The 15,696-nt window shown below is 41.6% G+C and overlaps 1 protein-coding gene and 1 long non-coding RNA gene across 2 annotated transcripts in view; both read left to right on the top strand.

The window, feature by feature from the left end:
• The window catches only part of LOC116674867 (collagen alpha-1(I) chain), a 28,158-nt gene extending 17,773 nt beyond the window's left edge, over positions 1–10,385 (top strand). The window contains exons 6-9 of the mRNA XM_032507076.1: positions 2,533–2,604; positions 3,097–3,132; positions 5,728–5,772; positions 10,293–10,385. Coding sequence (XP_032362967.1) covers positions 2,533–2,604; positions 3,097–3,132; positions 5,728–5,772; positions 10,293–10,313 — 174 coding nt within the window. The 3' untranslated portion in view covers positions 10,314–10,385. The remainder of the gene's footprint in view (positions 1–2,532; positions 2,605–3,096; positions 3,133–5,727; positions 5,773–10,292) is intronic.
• A 3,214-nt stretch (positions 10,386–13,599) lies between these two features.
• On the top strand, positions 13,600–15,408 carry LOC116674868 (uncharacterized). The gene is made up of 3 exons (XR_004328225.1): positions 13,600–13,643; positions 13,909–13,963; positions 15,373–15,408. It is a non-coding gene; the product is annotated as an uncharacterized LOC116674868 (long non-coding RNA).
• Positions 15,409–15,696: the final 288 nt, after the last annotated feature.

The raw sequence follows: 15,696 nt of genomic DNA, 5'->3' as shown, positions 1-15,696 counted from the left end.
CCTTTTCTCCTGAGTCTGACAGGACCACCCAGCTCATTCGAGTTGGAGGCTGCTTAAGACACATTAAAGGATCTTGACCCTTACACAGTGCACCCCATTGTCCTGGATCCCGGGAATTCTGGATCCTAAGAGGCAGAGAGTCTGTGCGAAAACACCAACGGATATATTGAGAATGCCGTAGGTAGAGATTTAAGCCAGCCTGTCAGAAAATTATGGCCCTTCCACCTCCTTGCCTAAGGTTGTTCAAACCAGCATTTCAATCATGTGGAATGGATGGCTATGACCCCTTCCTGATCAATGTGGGGCGCCATAATGAAAAGAGGAGGGGAAACTTGTTTAAATGCCTTACTACAAGAGCCGTGCATCTGGAGATCCTTACCTCCATTGATAGTGACGCTTTCGTCATGGCTCTTTGAAGGTTCATTGCACGTCATGGTAAGCCTGCAGAGTTATACAATGACCAAGGTCCTAACTTCTGTGGGGGAGAAACTGAACTTTAAGAGGCCTACAAGTAACATAGCCCTGACCTGCAACAAAACCTTACCAAGCAGCAGATCAGTTTCCATTTCAACCCTCCTGCTGCCCCACATTTTCGCAGAGCGAGGGAGAGAGAGAGATCCATTCACTTAAGACAACACTTCACACTAAGCTTGGATCAGACTCTGTCACAGAGGAAGTCCTCAAGACTGTCCTTATAGAGATTGAGGCGATTCTAAACTAAGCCCCTTGGATATGTTTCCACAAACCTGACAGCTCCTGATCCGATAATGCCTAGTTGCCGGATGGCTCATTACCCCAAGATGTTTATCCGTAATCTGAACTGTTGGGCAAGAGGAGATGGAGACATTCCCAAGTGTTGGCAGACAATTTCTGGACAGCATTCATCTAACATTACCTGCTTGGGCTGCAGACCAAAGGGAATCCTTCTCCAGACGTCGAGGTCAGTACAATAGTGATGCTAATCAACCACCATGTGCCTCCCTCACTATGGCCAATAGGAAAGGTGACCAAGGTCTTTCCAGGCCCTGATGACCGAGTGAGGACTGTGGAAGTGCAGATAAAGAGTTTACACCCAACCTATCACCTGCCTGATTGTGCTACCTTAGGTCCAAGGCCAAGACAATGATACCCGATGATCAAGATGGACCCTAGGTGGCCTTGCCATGGCACAAACTTGGACACAAATTTGGGGGTGGCTTTGTTGGAAAGACCGTGCCCGTGTGCATGCATCAGTATTTACATTTCCAGCCTTTACCTCAAGATAGATACGCAGCGGAGCGAGAGGGAGAACAGCTGTGTGTGTGATGTGTGCGTCTTTGCTGAAAAGTGAGTTTGTGATTAATGTTGGTATCTACTTAAACTGTAACCTGGTTATATCTGACCTATTAGAATTTAGACATCCTTTTTGCCTTATTAGACCTGTTCCCGACGATGTATGCTATGTGTAAGATGTGGCGCATTTGTAATTAGATTAGTGGCCACATTAGTGGAAAATTCCAGTGCCCTTTCGGGCAGTCTAATGTTAATTCAGTGGGCCACTAGGTGGCACTGTTGTATTGCATTCCACTGGTAAATACTGTTGTGCCATTAGAATTAGTCATTATAGTACAGAAATGTCAGTTTATTCTGTACTAATGTAAATAATGCAGGTATTTTGATAATGGGAATTAACATTCATGTTATTTCTTGTTTGTTCTTGTTCATTTCAGATCACACATACACTTACACGCATGAAGACGAATATATTTCTAATCACATACACATAGATAGCTATATACACATATAACCATTACATACAAACAGTGTAGCCTATTGTGTAATGCGAAGCTGTCCTTCAACACCTCAAGTAAAGTTCTGGATTAAATTGCATCAACTCCTTTGTGTTCTGACTGACACCCCAGTGAGACACCCATCTTATGTCCATCATTCCTAATACAGTCCAACCATATTTACCAACCCAACAAGACTGCTTTAGACGGAACCTTCACCAGAGCTTTCTGGTCTTCATGCTAAGCTAGTGTAATCACAGTTGTGCTCTAGCTCCGTAGCTGATGCACATTGGTATAAATCTTCTTTATCTCTCAGCAAGAAAGCACATAAGTTTACGTCTCAGTCAAAAACACTCCAGTAACTCTTGAGTCACTTCAGAACAAAGTATAAGGTGTAGAGACCAGTAGAGGTTCTCTTTTTCCTCTCTCTAGCTGTGTACCTACGTTGCTGTTTTTGACACTCTACATACACTCTCTGCTACCATTGTCTATTTGTTCTCATTCTACCAACCAGTTCTACTACTATTACCACTACGAGCTATACTTTTATGTTTGCAAACTGACAGTGTAAAGTTTTATATATCCTTTTTTTCTGCTCCCTTTTTGGATTACAAACAAAGACAGGGTGGTTACAATTGTTTTCTAGAGTGACATAAATGGCCAGTTATAGGAGATAACTGAGAATATCACAACATATGAACCTTGTCTTTTCTTAAATGCCAGCCATTGATTTCCAGACAACAGTAACATTTCACCTCTGCAGGGCTCAAGAGGAGAGTCAAGTTTTCCAGGGCCGCCGGGTGCCATGGGGATGCCAGGGTTCAAAGGTCACAAGGTGAGAATCAATTCATATAATGGCATACACAAACCAATTAAAAACATGACCTGGGTGGTTTTGTTTGGACTTAATGCAGTCTACAGTTGGCAACAGAGGCGACACTTTATGAATAATTTATAGCTTTTGCTGTCAGGATCACATTTACTGTACTGCATAAATGTTGACAGCTTAACATAACACATACATGTTAATGTATTATTCATTTTTTGCTTAGATGACATGATTAACTTTAATGGTGCTAAAGGTTGTCCTTCACACTTCTAAAGCAGCATGCCCACACTCATGAATACAAGCAATCCTAATCCGATGATATGATCTGTTCAACGTGCTGCATTTGATTTTCTTTTGTACAGTAGGTCTACTGTGTGTTATCAACAGGACAGCAATGCTCATGATGGCTTTTTTGTCATCATGAGGGCAGCATTACTTTTGTCAGAACATAAACCTGAAATTACAGTACTTTTTTAATGTTCTAATGTGTATTTTTAGGGGGACAGAGGTGAGACGGGCTCTAAAGGACACCAGGTATTGTACTTTTTCTTCAAACTATTACTGGAAAGTCATATGCACAGGCAATAGTTCAGTCACACATTCCTGTTTTAAAAAATACAAATGAATTGAGAATGAATCAAACCGCAATCAACAGTGGCGTCAAGCCAGTGTTCACACTATTCTCCGACGTGCACTCTAACAATCACTGCTGATAGACAGCCTTTGCTCCGCTCTGCAAGCAACAACTCGATACTTTTCTTTCTGTGGCCAGCGTTTCTGGAAACGAACGAGGCTAAAACCTTTTTTAGACCTGACTAAATCAAAATTAAGGCCTCGGAGGAAAATGTGGTAGTTTTTAAGACATTTCAAGTCCTTAAATTTTAGTTTAAAGTGTTTTTTTTTTATTCTAATACTAAAGTCCATTTGACATCAGAAAATTACTTTTTATACTTAAGTACAGTAGATATCAGATTCTTTAAGACTTTTACTCAAGTAATATTCTAAAAGGGGCAGCTGTGAAACAGTGGTAGAGTGGTTGCCAACTAATCATTTACATTTAAAAGGTTGGTAGTTTGATCTCTGGCCCCGCAGTCCTATGTTGAAGTGTCCCCACTGAACCCCGAGTTGCCCCTGATGATGATGTAAATGTGTGTGTGAGTGTTTATCTGATGAGCAGGTGGCACCTTGCACGGCAGCCTCGGCCACTATGTAAAAGAGCTTTGCGTAGTTGACTAGAAAAGCGCTATACAAGAACAGTCCATTTACATTTAAAAGAAGTCATTTTCTGGTAAGATACTTGTACTATTGCGTTCAAGTACTTTATAGAACACTGCGTCAACCCATTGTTGGTAAAGCCGACTCACCAGCTGATGCAGGCGGAAACTGTTAAAGCTGGAATGTGGAATGTGCCACTGGAACTGGAATCTTTTTCAGTGTTATGAAATAACAAGTTAGAAATAGGTCAATTTTTTGGTAACACTTAATAATAATGTTAAATTAATTATCATGATTTCATGCATGACTTTAATCATATCAATGCTGAAGATGGAGCAGGTCAGCACTTTATTTAAAAGATCACGAACATGATGAAATAATAGAGAAGTTATGTGTAGTTTACAATGATTATAACACTGCTGTGCTTGGTCAGCTTTTTGAAGAAGACATGAACATCATTATTAAATCAGAAATCATGATGATTCAAATACCTTAATTGATGCATTAATTAAGGTATTGTTCCTGTATTAAGTCACGCATGAGATACTATTAATCATTGTACATTACTGGCAGTTTATTAAGAACTACATGAATGAATAAATGCTTTTTCATGCATGAAGTCATGATAATACATGTACCATTTAAAAAAAAATGCCTTTGATGCCTCTTTACATTTATGCTTCTTAAACCCACTTTTGTGCTTGCATTCCATTCCAATTCCATTATTTCATTCTCTGTCTTGAAGCCCAGTGTCAATTAGAATAAACCAATGGGCCAATCTATCTGTTTAATGCGCCGGTCACACTGGGTTTGGCACGCAACAACCCTCCGTTCCTGAGACACATCCACTTTTCCTATTTTTGTCTTCTATGTCGACACAAAAGACCGCAGTGACTCAAAACCAACGTCCATCTGGGGGGGGACGGTGAACACGACAGCCTTGGTCCCATATGGCTATGACCTTCCATTATATCTTGTAAAACAAGATATAATGGAAGATGTTACTGCATCAACTTTTCGAATAATCATGTTCAGGAAAGGTCAAGTGTGAATGTAATAAAAAGGTCAACCTGCTAGTGGCTCTTTAAGTAGCACTGATTTCCATCAGCCTCTGAGTGGTAGGCCTAATTAGGGTTAGGCACGTGGGAGTAGGCTCCAACAGCTTCTACTAGTGTAAGAAGCCAAACTAATGCAATAATTAATATCAGTGTTAACACTGATACAGTCACATATACACAGTTTTTTAAGAATATATTTTCTCTTCATTATTTCTCTTTTGGTTTTTCACTGTCACAAAGGGCAACAAGAACCCGTCCTGTTGTACTTTTACCATTGTAAACACCGCATCAGTCACAAATTGAACAATCAAAGCGGGTGATGAATACTCTGATTGAGTTGCTTTCCTTTATGTGCACTAATGGAAAAGAGTTTTAAGAGCCCAGAGGAGCCGAGTACAGAGAGCACAGCCACACATGAGAAAAAAAGTCAGGTTTGTAAAAGGTCACCACTAGCCAATTCCTATCCCCTCTCTCCGTGGGTTTCTCTTATTGGCTGCTAGTGGTAATCATGACCTTTTCTCCACTGTCTTTCTCTCTCTCTCTCTCTCTCTCTCTCTCTCTCTTCTCTCTCTCTCTCACGCGCACGCACGCCCACACACACACACACACACAGAATGAAGACATGGACCAGCACACAGTAACGCAAACACACACACCAAAATCGCCACACCGGTTGCACACATTCAATCTCACCTTTGGGCACACACACACACACACACACACACACACACACACACACACACACACACACACACACTCACAAACACACACACACACACACACACACACACACACGCACACACACACACACACACACATTCAAACATTCAGTTAATCATGATGTATCTCTTTGCAGGGGGAGCCAGGCAGAGATGGAGATCCAGGGACTCCTGGTGTACCTGTGAGTGAAGAGTCATACTACTTCCACTGGGTGGCAGTGAAGCTTATGTTTCCATGGGTTTAATGGGGAGTCTGGGTTTTAATAATGTGTGTTTGTGTGTCTGTGTGCAGTTATAAAGAATAAATGTCCCTGCAAGGACACAAGGATAAGGAAGAATATGTTGGCCAGTCCTCACTTACCTTGAGCTAATTTGTATTTACAACTTGAGTTTTCATTTTTTGTAAAGTATGTCTGTAGTTAATATCATAAATCCCCTGATACAAGTCACCACAACAACTTTATCACAAAATAAATATGATAATAATGAACTCTACCAATATAACACCTCTCTGAAAGTGACTTTACAAGGTACTTCACGCGATTAAAATCAGGCAGCATATAAAACACATAAAAATGCAATAAAAGACTGAACAGAAAACAGTGCAAGCAAACAAGTCAATACAAAACTAAAACTGACTAAATGAGAAGAGATAAAATAAAAAATTATGGAATAAAACAGCAAGAAAGATCCAGACAGTAAGGTAATATAAAATCAAGTACAATTATTCTGATAAAGTTAACTTTCAGCAGGGACACAGAACGAGTTTACTGACTAAACTGAGCTAATCTGTTTAGGAGAGTTGTTCCAGAGTCTCTTTGCCCTCATGGCAAATCTTCAGCTCGCTTTGGTGTTTAGACTCAACCTCTCAACTACCATATGAGGATCATAGTGTCACGGTACAGATTATTGGCTTAATGCAAAGACTAGTGGTGTAGCGAACCACAGATGATCCGTGGTCCGTACGGATCGACACTCACGGTTTGGAACCCAGTCCACAGTTTGTGGAATAGTCACGTTATTTAATCTATTGATTGGCGTACAGGTCACGATAATGTTGTTACTTTGGCGTGTTGATTACAAATTTTAAAGTAATGTATTTCAATGGGAAGCCATGATCAAAGAACGACTACAGTAGCGAGAAGCATTGAAAATCCGTGCAGGGAGGTTGGTCTGGGTGGTGGACAGGACTTTCACCCCGGAGACTGGGGATTGTGTCCCGCGTGTTGCAGTTCTTTTCTGCGTTATTCTCTTCCTAACCACAACCGTCCTATTGTTGTGGCTGGCGTGTGGCGTTTCATTTCCCTGTAGTTGCGTGCCACAGAGTCCGTGGATCATGTCCCGGCGCTAGTTGTTGTCACCGTCCCACGTGTGGCATTTCATTTCCCCATTGTTGCGTCCCCCAGAGCAGCCCAGTGTCATGGCAGTTTGTGAAATGGTCTCTTTCGAAAAATGGTGACCTGTACACGAAATCAACAAAAAATTTGTGACCTGTAAACAAATCAATAAATCAAAATAACATGACCATTTCATGAACTGGCGTGAGTTGGGAAAGCATGTGCAAGCACGGATATATTGCAAAGTTAAACCATAATAATTATGGTGTGAAATACCTTTTTACTGTTGCTGTTTATTAACGTAACGTTAAGCTGATAAATCTCTCTCTCTCAACACACAAACAAATGTCTGCGCTGCTCTCCGTTGCTCCGAAACAGACTTTAAATGCAACAGAAGCATCGCTGAGTCTCACGCTAGTTAACGCTAACGGTACACTTGGCAGCAGGTAACATTGATGTTAGTCTAACATTGCCATTAGCCATAAAAAATCATGGCTAACGGCCATGATGCCATGATGTTAGCTTAACAATGTCGTTAGCCTAACGTTGCCGTTGGCCCAACGTTGCCGCTAGCTAGTGGCTGGATTAACGGTTAAAGGGCTGACAGATAAACGGTGTGAAATGTGACGGTATTTCACTTTAGAGGACGTCCAACAGTCTGTCGCTGAACCTATGAGCTAAAAGACACAAGCTAGTGACTAGGTCATTGCTGTTGTCTCATCTGTTTTTGTCATTTAACAGCAATTTACTGTTTCAAGAAGTTATTATTGTTAAAGGTCGTTTTTAATAAATCATTTAAATTCTGTGTGAATTGTGCTGACCTTAAAATCAATCTGATCTATGACTCAAGCCCGTGAGCCGAACCGAGCCGTGAGTTTTTTGATCCGTTGCACTTCTACCAAAGACAGGGTGCAAAGGCAGTTAACTAAAAATCAATGGTCAGTTTACAGACTTAAAGCTGTCAATTATAACATTTGAAACGTGCAAACAAATCTGACAAAGTAAAGGCATAAGGGCAGGTCAGAGACAGACAGCAGGTCAGAGAGTTTCAATTTCAGTTGAAACTCTTTAAAAAGGAATCACCAATTCCTTTTGCCAGATCATAAAGTACTCTAAGTACAAAAGAGGCGTGGTTATAAGACAGTTATTACACAGGTACAAATACATGTACAGATACTGATGCCATTTAAAACATTAACAATGACTCTGTTCTATGCAAGTGTCCCAGTAAGCCATGACAGCGTGACGGTTAGCCAGCTTGAACAATACCAGGACCCTGGAACTGATGCAGCTAATTGATTTTATTATTTATTTATTTGTGCTTTTCCCATCGTGACATGTCAAAATGTTTTCTGTTTTCTGCATGTTCCCAGCTAGTTAGCGAGGGGTGTTAGAGGGGTAAACTTGTAGAAAGACGAGAAAGAAAAGTTCTTCATGAATAATTTCACGAGGTAAGATAAGGCTTCATAAGGAGAGAGAAGCAAAATTGCATAATTGATTTAACGTGTTCATCCACGTTGAGATTACCATCCTCATCAATAATTGGTAATGAGCAAACATAATGGTATGAATCGATCTGTGATCTGCAATTTCCAGCTTTCAAGCCAAGCTTGGTAATTTACACGTTTCAGACAGGAATGATGCCAAATGAGCAACATTTAAGAATTGATCAATAAGTATTGATTACTGAGGCATCGATCTTCACGTCCCTAGATGGGGTTTAGACAGTAAATCCAGAGAGGTGTGTGTGTTTTTGTGTTTTCACACAGCAGTAGCGATATTGCGTCATGAGGAGACAGAGTTGTGTAGTCCTGTCTGTGACACTTGAGACAGATTAAACGATTGTATTTCTCAGTATGCAGCTTAATGTTCACACTCGGTAATTCCACAGGGTTGAGAGCAGCCCATCCTCCTTGTGACACACTCTTGAGGCTAAATACATCAGTGAATCACTAGTTTGTCACTGCTGAAATGTAATGCAGTTCGGGAAAGGGTGTGTTCCGTTTTCCTGGTTTCCCTTGTCATTACCACTTGTCTTCTACTGGAAAGTGTCGTTCAGATTACAGTGCATAACTCTGTTTTTTGCAAAGGCCCTTAGACTACAATGTGAGCGTTGCTAGGAGATAATTACAGATTGAAATGTCTTTGTAACAAACCTGATGTTAGCTGCATCTGTGGGCTCATGTTTTGCAGTGTTAGATGGCAATGCAATCTCATCAGCAGATTGAGTTTGCTCAGTTGCATTGTAACTGAAGATAATAGTATTTAAGCATATTTGAGCATCTCTAGGATTTATCATCCATGCTGTCTAAAAAGTCAAGGTTGACAGTTCATTCTAATGATACACAGAAAAATTCAGACTCACCAGGGGGTAGACAGGGGGTTGCAGACAATCACAGAAAAGTGATACTGAAGGGAAAAGTGTTACTTCTTGAATAGTATGACAGAGCAACTAAAGGCACAAAAGGGGAAATTGGGCCAACAAAGAGATATAAGGCCTCTGGGAACACTTAGGCACACAATTGCTGCTGTTGGTGATTAGTGTGGATATTCAACTTCACAGTGTGGGTCCATGTGACCCAAAGAGGCAGGCCATCCCATGAGCCTAGAGCTTGGGAAGCTGTTTATGTGGACCATTAAAGCATAAATAGCTTTAAATTATGTTTGGTGAGTTTCTGAACTCATCCAGAACTGGACTCTGGTAAGACTCCTAGTTAAACTTAGTTACAACCCCAGGACAGGAATTCCACTTTAGGACTGCTTATACTGGCACAGTCCTGGAGAGTCAGGAACTGCACCAGTAGACACAACTAGAAAGTCTAATATACATCTAAAGACACTGATCAAAGGACACTGAAACAACAGCAAAGGAGAGTCTCACCAATATCCTGCTGTGAGAAGAGTGTGCTCTGATACATTCTACACATAAAAAGAATGCTTTGATGCTTTATTATGTGACCTCATCCTTGCTAATGTGATTGCTTTTCAATGGTTTGTTGTTTACACTATTGTATTGTGTTTTAATGGTAAGTAATAATGTTAACTATATTTGTGTTCATCATGCAGCTAAATACCTCTAGGTTTTAATAATGGTAAAGTTTGATATGGAAACTAGGGATATTTAATATCAAAAAGGGAAAGATTAGTTTAAAATTAATGCCAGGAAAATTTAAGACGAAGGGTGGCCAGGGTCATTTTTGACACTGCCGTTGGACCAAGACCTTTAAGTAAAAGACAACAGCAGTCTTGCATGCTCTTTCTTCCTCTTCTTTTTTACTTCATCCTGCGTGTCATACTCGGCTCTGCTGACTTGCTTGAATACTAACTGCCACACCCATTGGACATTCCTTCTTCTCTAACACAAGCTGCCCGTGGGCCCATGTTAGAACAAACTTACACCGATCCCTAAGTTCAAAAGAAGCACTGAAGAAGCTTGCAAAGAAACTGCTTCAGTTCAACAAAGATCATCATCTCCATCTCGGTGTTCCAACTCACCAAAAAAACAGTTGGTGACCCCAAGTTTCACCTGCTGCTGCAGGGAACGGTCCAGCGGAGCGGCGCCGAGGGAACTAGCCAGACAAGGAAAACGAGTCTACAGGCCCTCAAGAACCACCGCCACAGCCTCCCACCGTCATCCTCCCATCGTCATCCTCCCACCTTCATCCTCCCATCGTCATGTAAATGTAAATGTGCTGTATTTATAAAGCCCTTTTCCAGTCTTAACAACTGCTCAAAGCGCTTTTACATCTACAGGAAACATTCACCATTTACACACATTCATACACTGTGGCCGGGGCTGCCGTACAAGGTGCCACCTGCTCATCAGATAGACATTCACACTCCGATGCGCAGCACCGGGGGCAACTCGGGGTTCAGTGTCTTGCCCAAGGACACTTCGACAATGACTGCAGGGGCGGGGATCGATCCACCAACCTTCCGATTGGCAGGCAACCGCTCTACCACTGAGCCACAGCCGCCCCAAGGGAGTCATCCTCCCATCGTCATCCTCCCACCTTCATACTCCCATCGTCATCCTCCCACTGTCATCCTCCCACTGTCATCCTCCCACCTTCATCCTCCCACCTTCATCCTCCCACCGTCATCCTCCCACCGTCATCCGCCCATCGTCATCCTCCCACTGTCATCCTCCCACCTTCATCCTCCCACTGTCCTCCTCCCACCTTCATCCTCCCACCGTCATCCTCCCATCGTCATCCTCCCACTGTCATCCTCCCGCCGTCATCCTCCCACTGTCCTCCCGCATCCCGTGTCTCCATCCATCCCCAAACTTAGTCTTTATTGAATATTGGACAGATTATTGCTGATAGTCAAAAAAGATGTTCAAGCATTCTACGATAACTAAATAAACATTAATTAACAACCCACCATGTAATTTACCTACAGAGTTCCAAAGGGCCAATTAGTGTGTGATGTTGCTACTATTGTGGTTTTTCCTTGGATTGTTTTTGTCATTCAAGCCCTAGTTGCTCCTTAAAATCCGTAGAGAACTGGGAAGCTGATGCACAAGAAAATCTGCGTTTTTTTCCCCTAGCTTTTTCTTCTTCTTTACTTCTAACTTTCTTTGAATAGGTGGATGAAGTAGAAAACTGTGCTTCATTGAAAAGTTGCATTACACAGAACCTTTGTTAATTTCCCCACGTTGCACCGCAAAGCTTCTTCTGCATTTTTGACTAGTAAGGGGTGGTGCCATCATGTTTTAATTCCCAATAAATGGCATCCTTTTGTATCTCCAGTGTCTGAGTCTGCATGTTCAATTGGGGCCTTTAAGCATGCTATGGGCAGAGCAGCGTGCTGTGGGCATTAACATTCTTTGAAAAGTATTCCCAATGATCATGTGTTTTCTTGACAAAACTTCCTTGAAGCAGAATGAGGGAACGCTGGTTTATTGTTTCCTATAGCACTATTGCTAAAATAACTTACCAGTAAAGAGGAACTAGTGGATGAAAAAGTGGAAGTATTTAAAGGGAAGCAGAACACATCCAGAGCCTTATTTTTAAAACTTTAGGGAATGCATTACAATAACCAATCTAAAATGTTTTGTAAGCCACTGGTTTTGACAGAAAAGAGAATGGTTCTGCATCAGCAATGCAGAGCAGCAAGTATAGCTCCTCTGACATGCTAACTCAGCCTTTGATATGTAAGCTGAAGTTTGTAACTGTATCTCTCTATTTCCCCCTCTTCTCTTTTCTTCCCCACCCACCCCGTTCTCTTTTCTGTCTTCCGTCAGGGTGAAGTGGGACCCAGGGAAGGAAAGGAGAGGTTTGTCGAATTAGACTTGTGGTATTAGATATAATCCATTCTGTCTTATTCTGCACCACAGTGAGAAGCCCTGTCAAGCCTGCATGGCTGCTATAGAAGACTTACAGAGCCAATACCTCCAAGCCTGGCCCCCTGGGCAAAAATATACATAACAAAAGCCCTGTTTTCTAAAGGCACACACATCTGAAATATCAAACACTTACTGTACTGTCTGCAGAATCCCAATTCATGGAGATGTAGCCTTCCTCAGTTGTGCAAATGCTTTACCATTTGTAGGATATCATTTGACACAAGTTCACACTGTATTAGCATGATTTTTAATCAGTAACAAAAAAAAACTATGACAGACTAGAAAACTTTGAAATGAAAAATATAATTTTATCATTTAAACCTGTCCACCTACCCATTCTCACATGGCACATGTAGTTTGCAAAGATCAGGTGGAAGATTTACTGCTTAAAATACTCACTTTTTAAACAATGGGTGCTTGTTTCTAGACAGGTCGACAAAGGCAGCTTCTCATTTCTAGCTGGAGACCGTTGATTTTTGCCGGCTAAAATGACGACTGCCGCAGGCAGATTTGGTCAACTCTAGCTATCTGGCTAATTAAGCTAACTTAGCTTCACGCAGTGTTTCAATGTTTTTAGCTGACTTCTTTTGAAACAAGACCCCTGTAATATGAGTCTGAACCCTCCTGTTGTCCTCGGGTCAAATTTGACCCCATTAAAAAATTTGAAATATGGGTTTCCTTTGAAACCAAATTCCCACAAAAAATGGATTGGATTCCATACAACGCTCTTTGCATATACAATTGATCACTTTCATTCCTGATGAAACTCATCTGTGTGTTCCTCTGATCTTAACTATTAGTCAAAATAATTCCTAATTTCTGCTTTTTTAACTCAAATAATAGGTATAAATGAGGGTTATTGACCATGAATTCCAAAAATTATTGCAAAATTAGTGAAAAAAAGTCTTAAAAAGGGACAAAAATGTCAACCTTTTGTCCGTTTTTGACTTGGGAGGACAACACAAGGGTTTAATATACATTTGGCTATGTTAGGAGCCTGGTTCATAAACTCATGATGATCCATGTAGAAGACATGGAAATAAAGAACACACCAGCCTAGTTATGGTTGTTAAGCAATGTTTGGGCAGTGTTGATGGACAATGTTCAGAGAACAGTCAATTCATTTTTATGCATGAGACAACATATTACAAAATAAATTTTAATTTCACCTTTTTTCTTTTGTAACCTAAACCTTTCTGTCCTCCCTCCTGCTCCTTCAGACAGGAGTGATAGGTGACGTTGGCCACAGGGGGCCTGAAGGAAAGAAAGGGGACATGGGCCACATGGGTGCTGTTGGCCCCAGGGGATTTCCTGGTCATGACGGGTTCCAGGCCAACCAGGCCAACCAGGATATCCTGGGAAACCTGTGAGTATATCTCGTCCTGACGCTCTTCTCTGGCATATAAAAAAAGAAGAAAAGAAAGAAATATGGGCTGAAAGAAACAGTCAGTGATTTCCTGCCTGGATTGGGGGAGTTATGTTTGGGAGTAATGGGAGTGTTGGTGTCAGTGTGTGTGGTCTATGTGAAGACAGAGAGTGGAGCGTTGAGAAGGTCCTGGAAATTTCCACACACACTCAATCTCAGTCCCACAGTGGATTCAGCTGAATCAAAGTTTAATTGTGTGTTGCAGGGCAAGCCTCCTTCAGATGAACATCTTCTAAAGCTCTGCACAGATGTTCTGCGTAGTAAGTACCTGTTTGTTTTTATGTCACTTTGTGGAAGTCTGTTACGAAAGCCCAAAATTCACTCCCAGCACACACCAACACAACAATAGTTATCTCAGATCTAAAGTTGCACATTTCACGTAATTCTTTTGTTTGATTTGCACTGATCACAACACATTGGGTCACACTGGGGTATTTGGTGAACTCTCGGTAAAAAGTAGCACAACGTTAAATACCCAACATATAATTGGTTCATTTTTAACTTTGTTGACGAGAATGTGAAAGTCATTAAGTGGGTACATTCCACAGTCTTTGGCCTCAGCCCAAAGCAAATCAAGCAAACTATGGTTGCTTTCTATTTCAACATGCCTCCTTGCTTCCATCACCTTTATCCATTAATCATAGCTACTCCCGACAGTAGCTGTATTTACATAGACCCTAATATTCCACTAATCAGAATAATAGCCTACTCAGCATAAAAATGCCTCATGTAACCTATTCAATAGGAAGAGACTGGCCTTATCAGGCCCTTTTCGACAATTGAGTTGACAGGGGTGGTGTAAACCTTTGATAACCTGCTAAATAGGAAAATATTAATGCCTAATCATTCTGTGCATGTTTGCCCCACATAGGGGTAACATTAGCTGACGTTGCGACCGGGAAGGACTAAAACTTGGCGGTAACAAAACAAAATGGGTCTGTGGCCCTACTTTTCTTATGTCATATTTCCAGCAAATTAGATGCATCACAGCGGGTGGAATCACTTTGCGCAAGTCATATTCTGATTAAATGCTTTGGGGCATGTATACACACATCTTAAAATCATGTATTCAGGTCCATGTATTCAGTTAAGTTGGAATTTCTATTTAGGGAGATTTGGGTTTTGAGAAATATCATTTACATTTGGATGCAAGAGGCTAGATGGAGTACACAGGCTGCCCAAGACTACTATGTATAGGATGTACCTTACAAGGTACAAACTTGGTTTAAAGACATGCCAACATACCAGGGCACATTTTTCTCCCATCCCAGAATGCTGTGTGGAGTATCCAGATGCTCCTCTGCTCTGCAATGTGTGGATGGTCTGGCAAAGCGTGATTATATTTACAGTAGTCTCGCATTGCCAGACCTCCACAACACTGTTTCAGCCCTGGAGTAATGTCACGCTACACCGCCTATTTATTCTTACATAGGAGAAAACATTCTGGCTTGTTTGTCTTTCTTAAATCAATCCCAACCATCGTGGGGATGGCACCAAGCCCAGATAGCGGATATTACAAGAGTGGAGGGAACGGATATCAGGCTTTATTCCAACATGTACATCGTTGAGTCAGACTAGGTCTACAGAATTATGTGGTCAGACTCTCAGTTTTGACATAATATTCTATATCCAAATGGATTACTCAGCACATTATGGCTGTGCACTGCAGATCAACTCCCAGCACTACTCCAGACCCTGGCCCCCCAGCTAGGTGTGAACCATGCCAGAGCTTGAAGGGACCCGCAGGCGAGCCAGGAGCCTCAGGACCCAAAGGCTCCATGGGCACTCCAGGCTACCCTGGCAGGAGTGGCACTCCCGGTTACCCAGGACCTTCTGGAATGCAGGGCCCTGCAGGCCTCAAAGGTGATATGACCCATCCTCTTTTAAGGGAATAATCAATACGTTATGACTTACGATTTATGTAATCGGTATTCAATGTTCCTTGTTAAGCCAGTGGTGTCTGACACTCTGGATAAGACGGTGAAAAATATCT

Source organism: Etheostoma spectabile, unplaced genomic scaffold (assembly GCF_008692095.1).
Source record: "Etheostoma spectabile isolate EspeVRDwgs_2016 unplaced genomic scaffold, UIUC_Espe_1.0 scaffold00001222, whole genome shotgun sequence".
In the NCBI taxonomy this organism is placed as follows: domain Eukaryota; kingdom Metazoa; phylum Chordata; class Actinopteri; order Perciformes; family Percidae; genus Etheostoma; species Etheostoma spectabile.
This window is presented reverse-complemented; position numbering and strand designations above follow the sequence as displayed.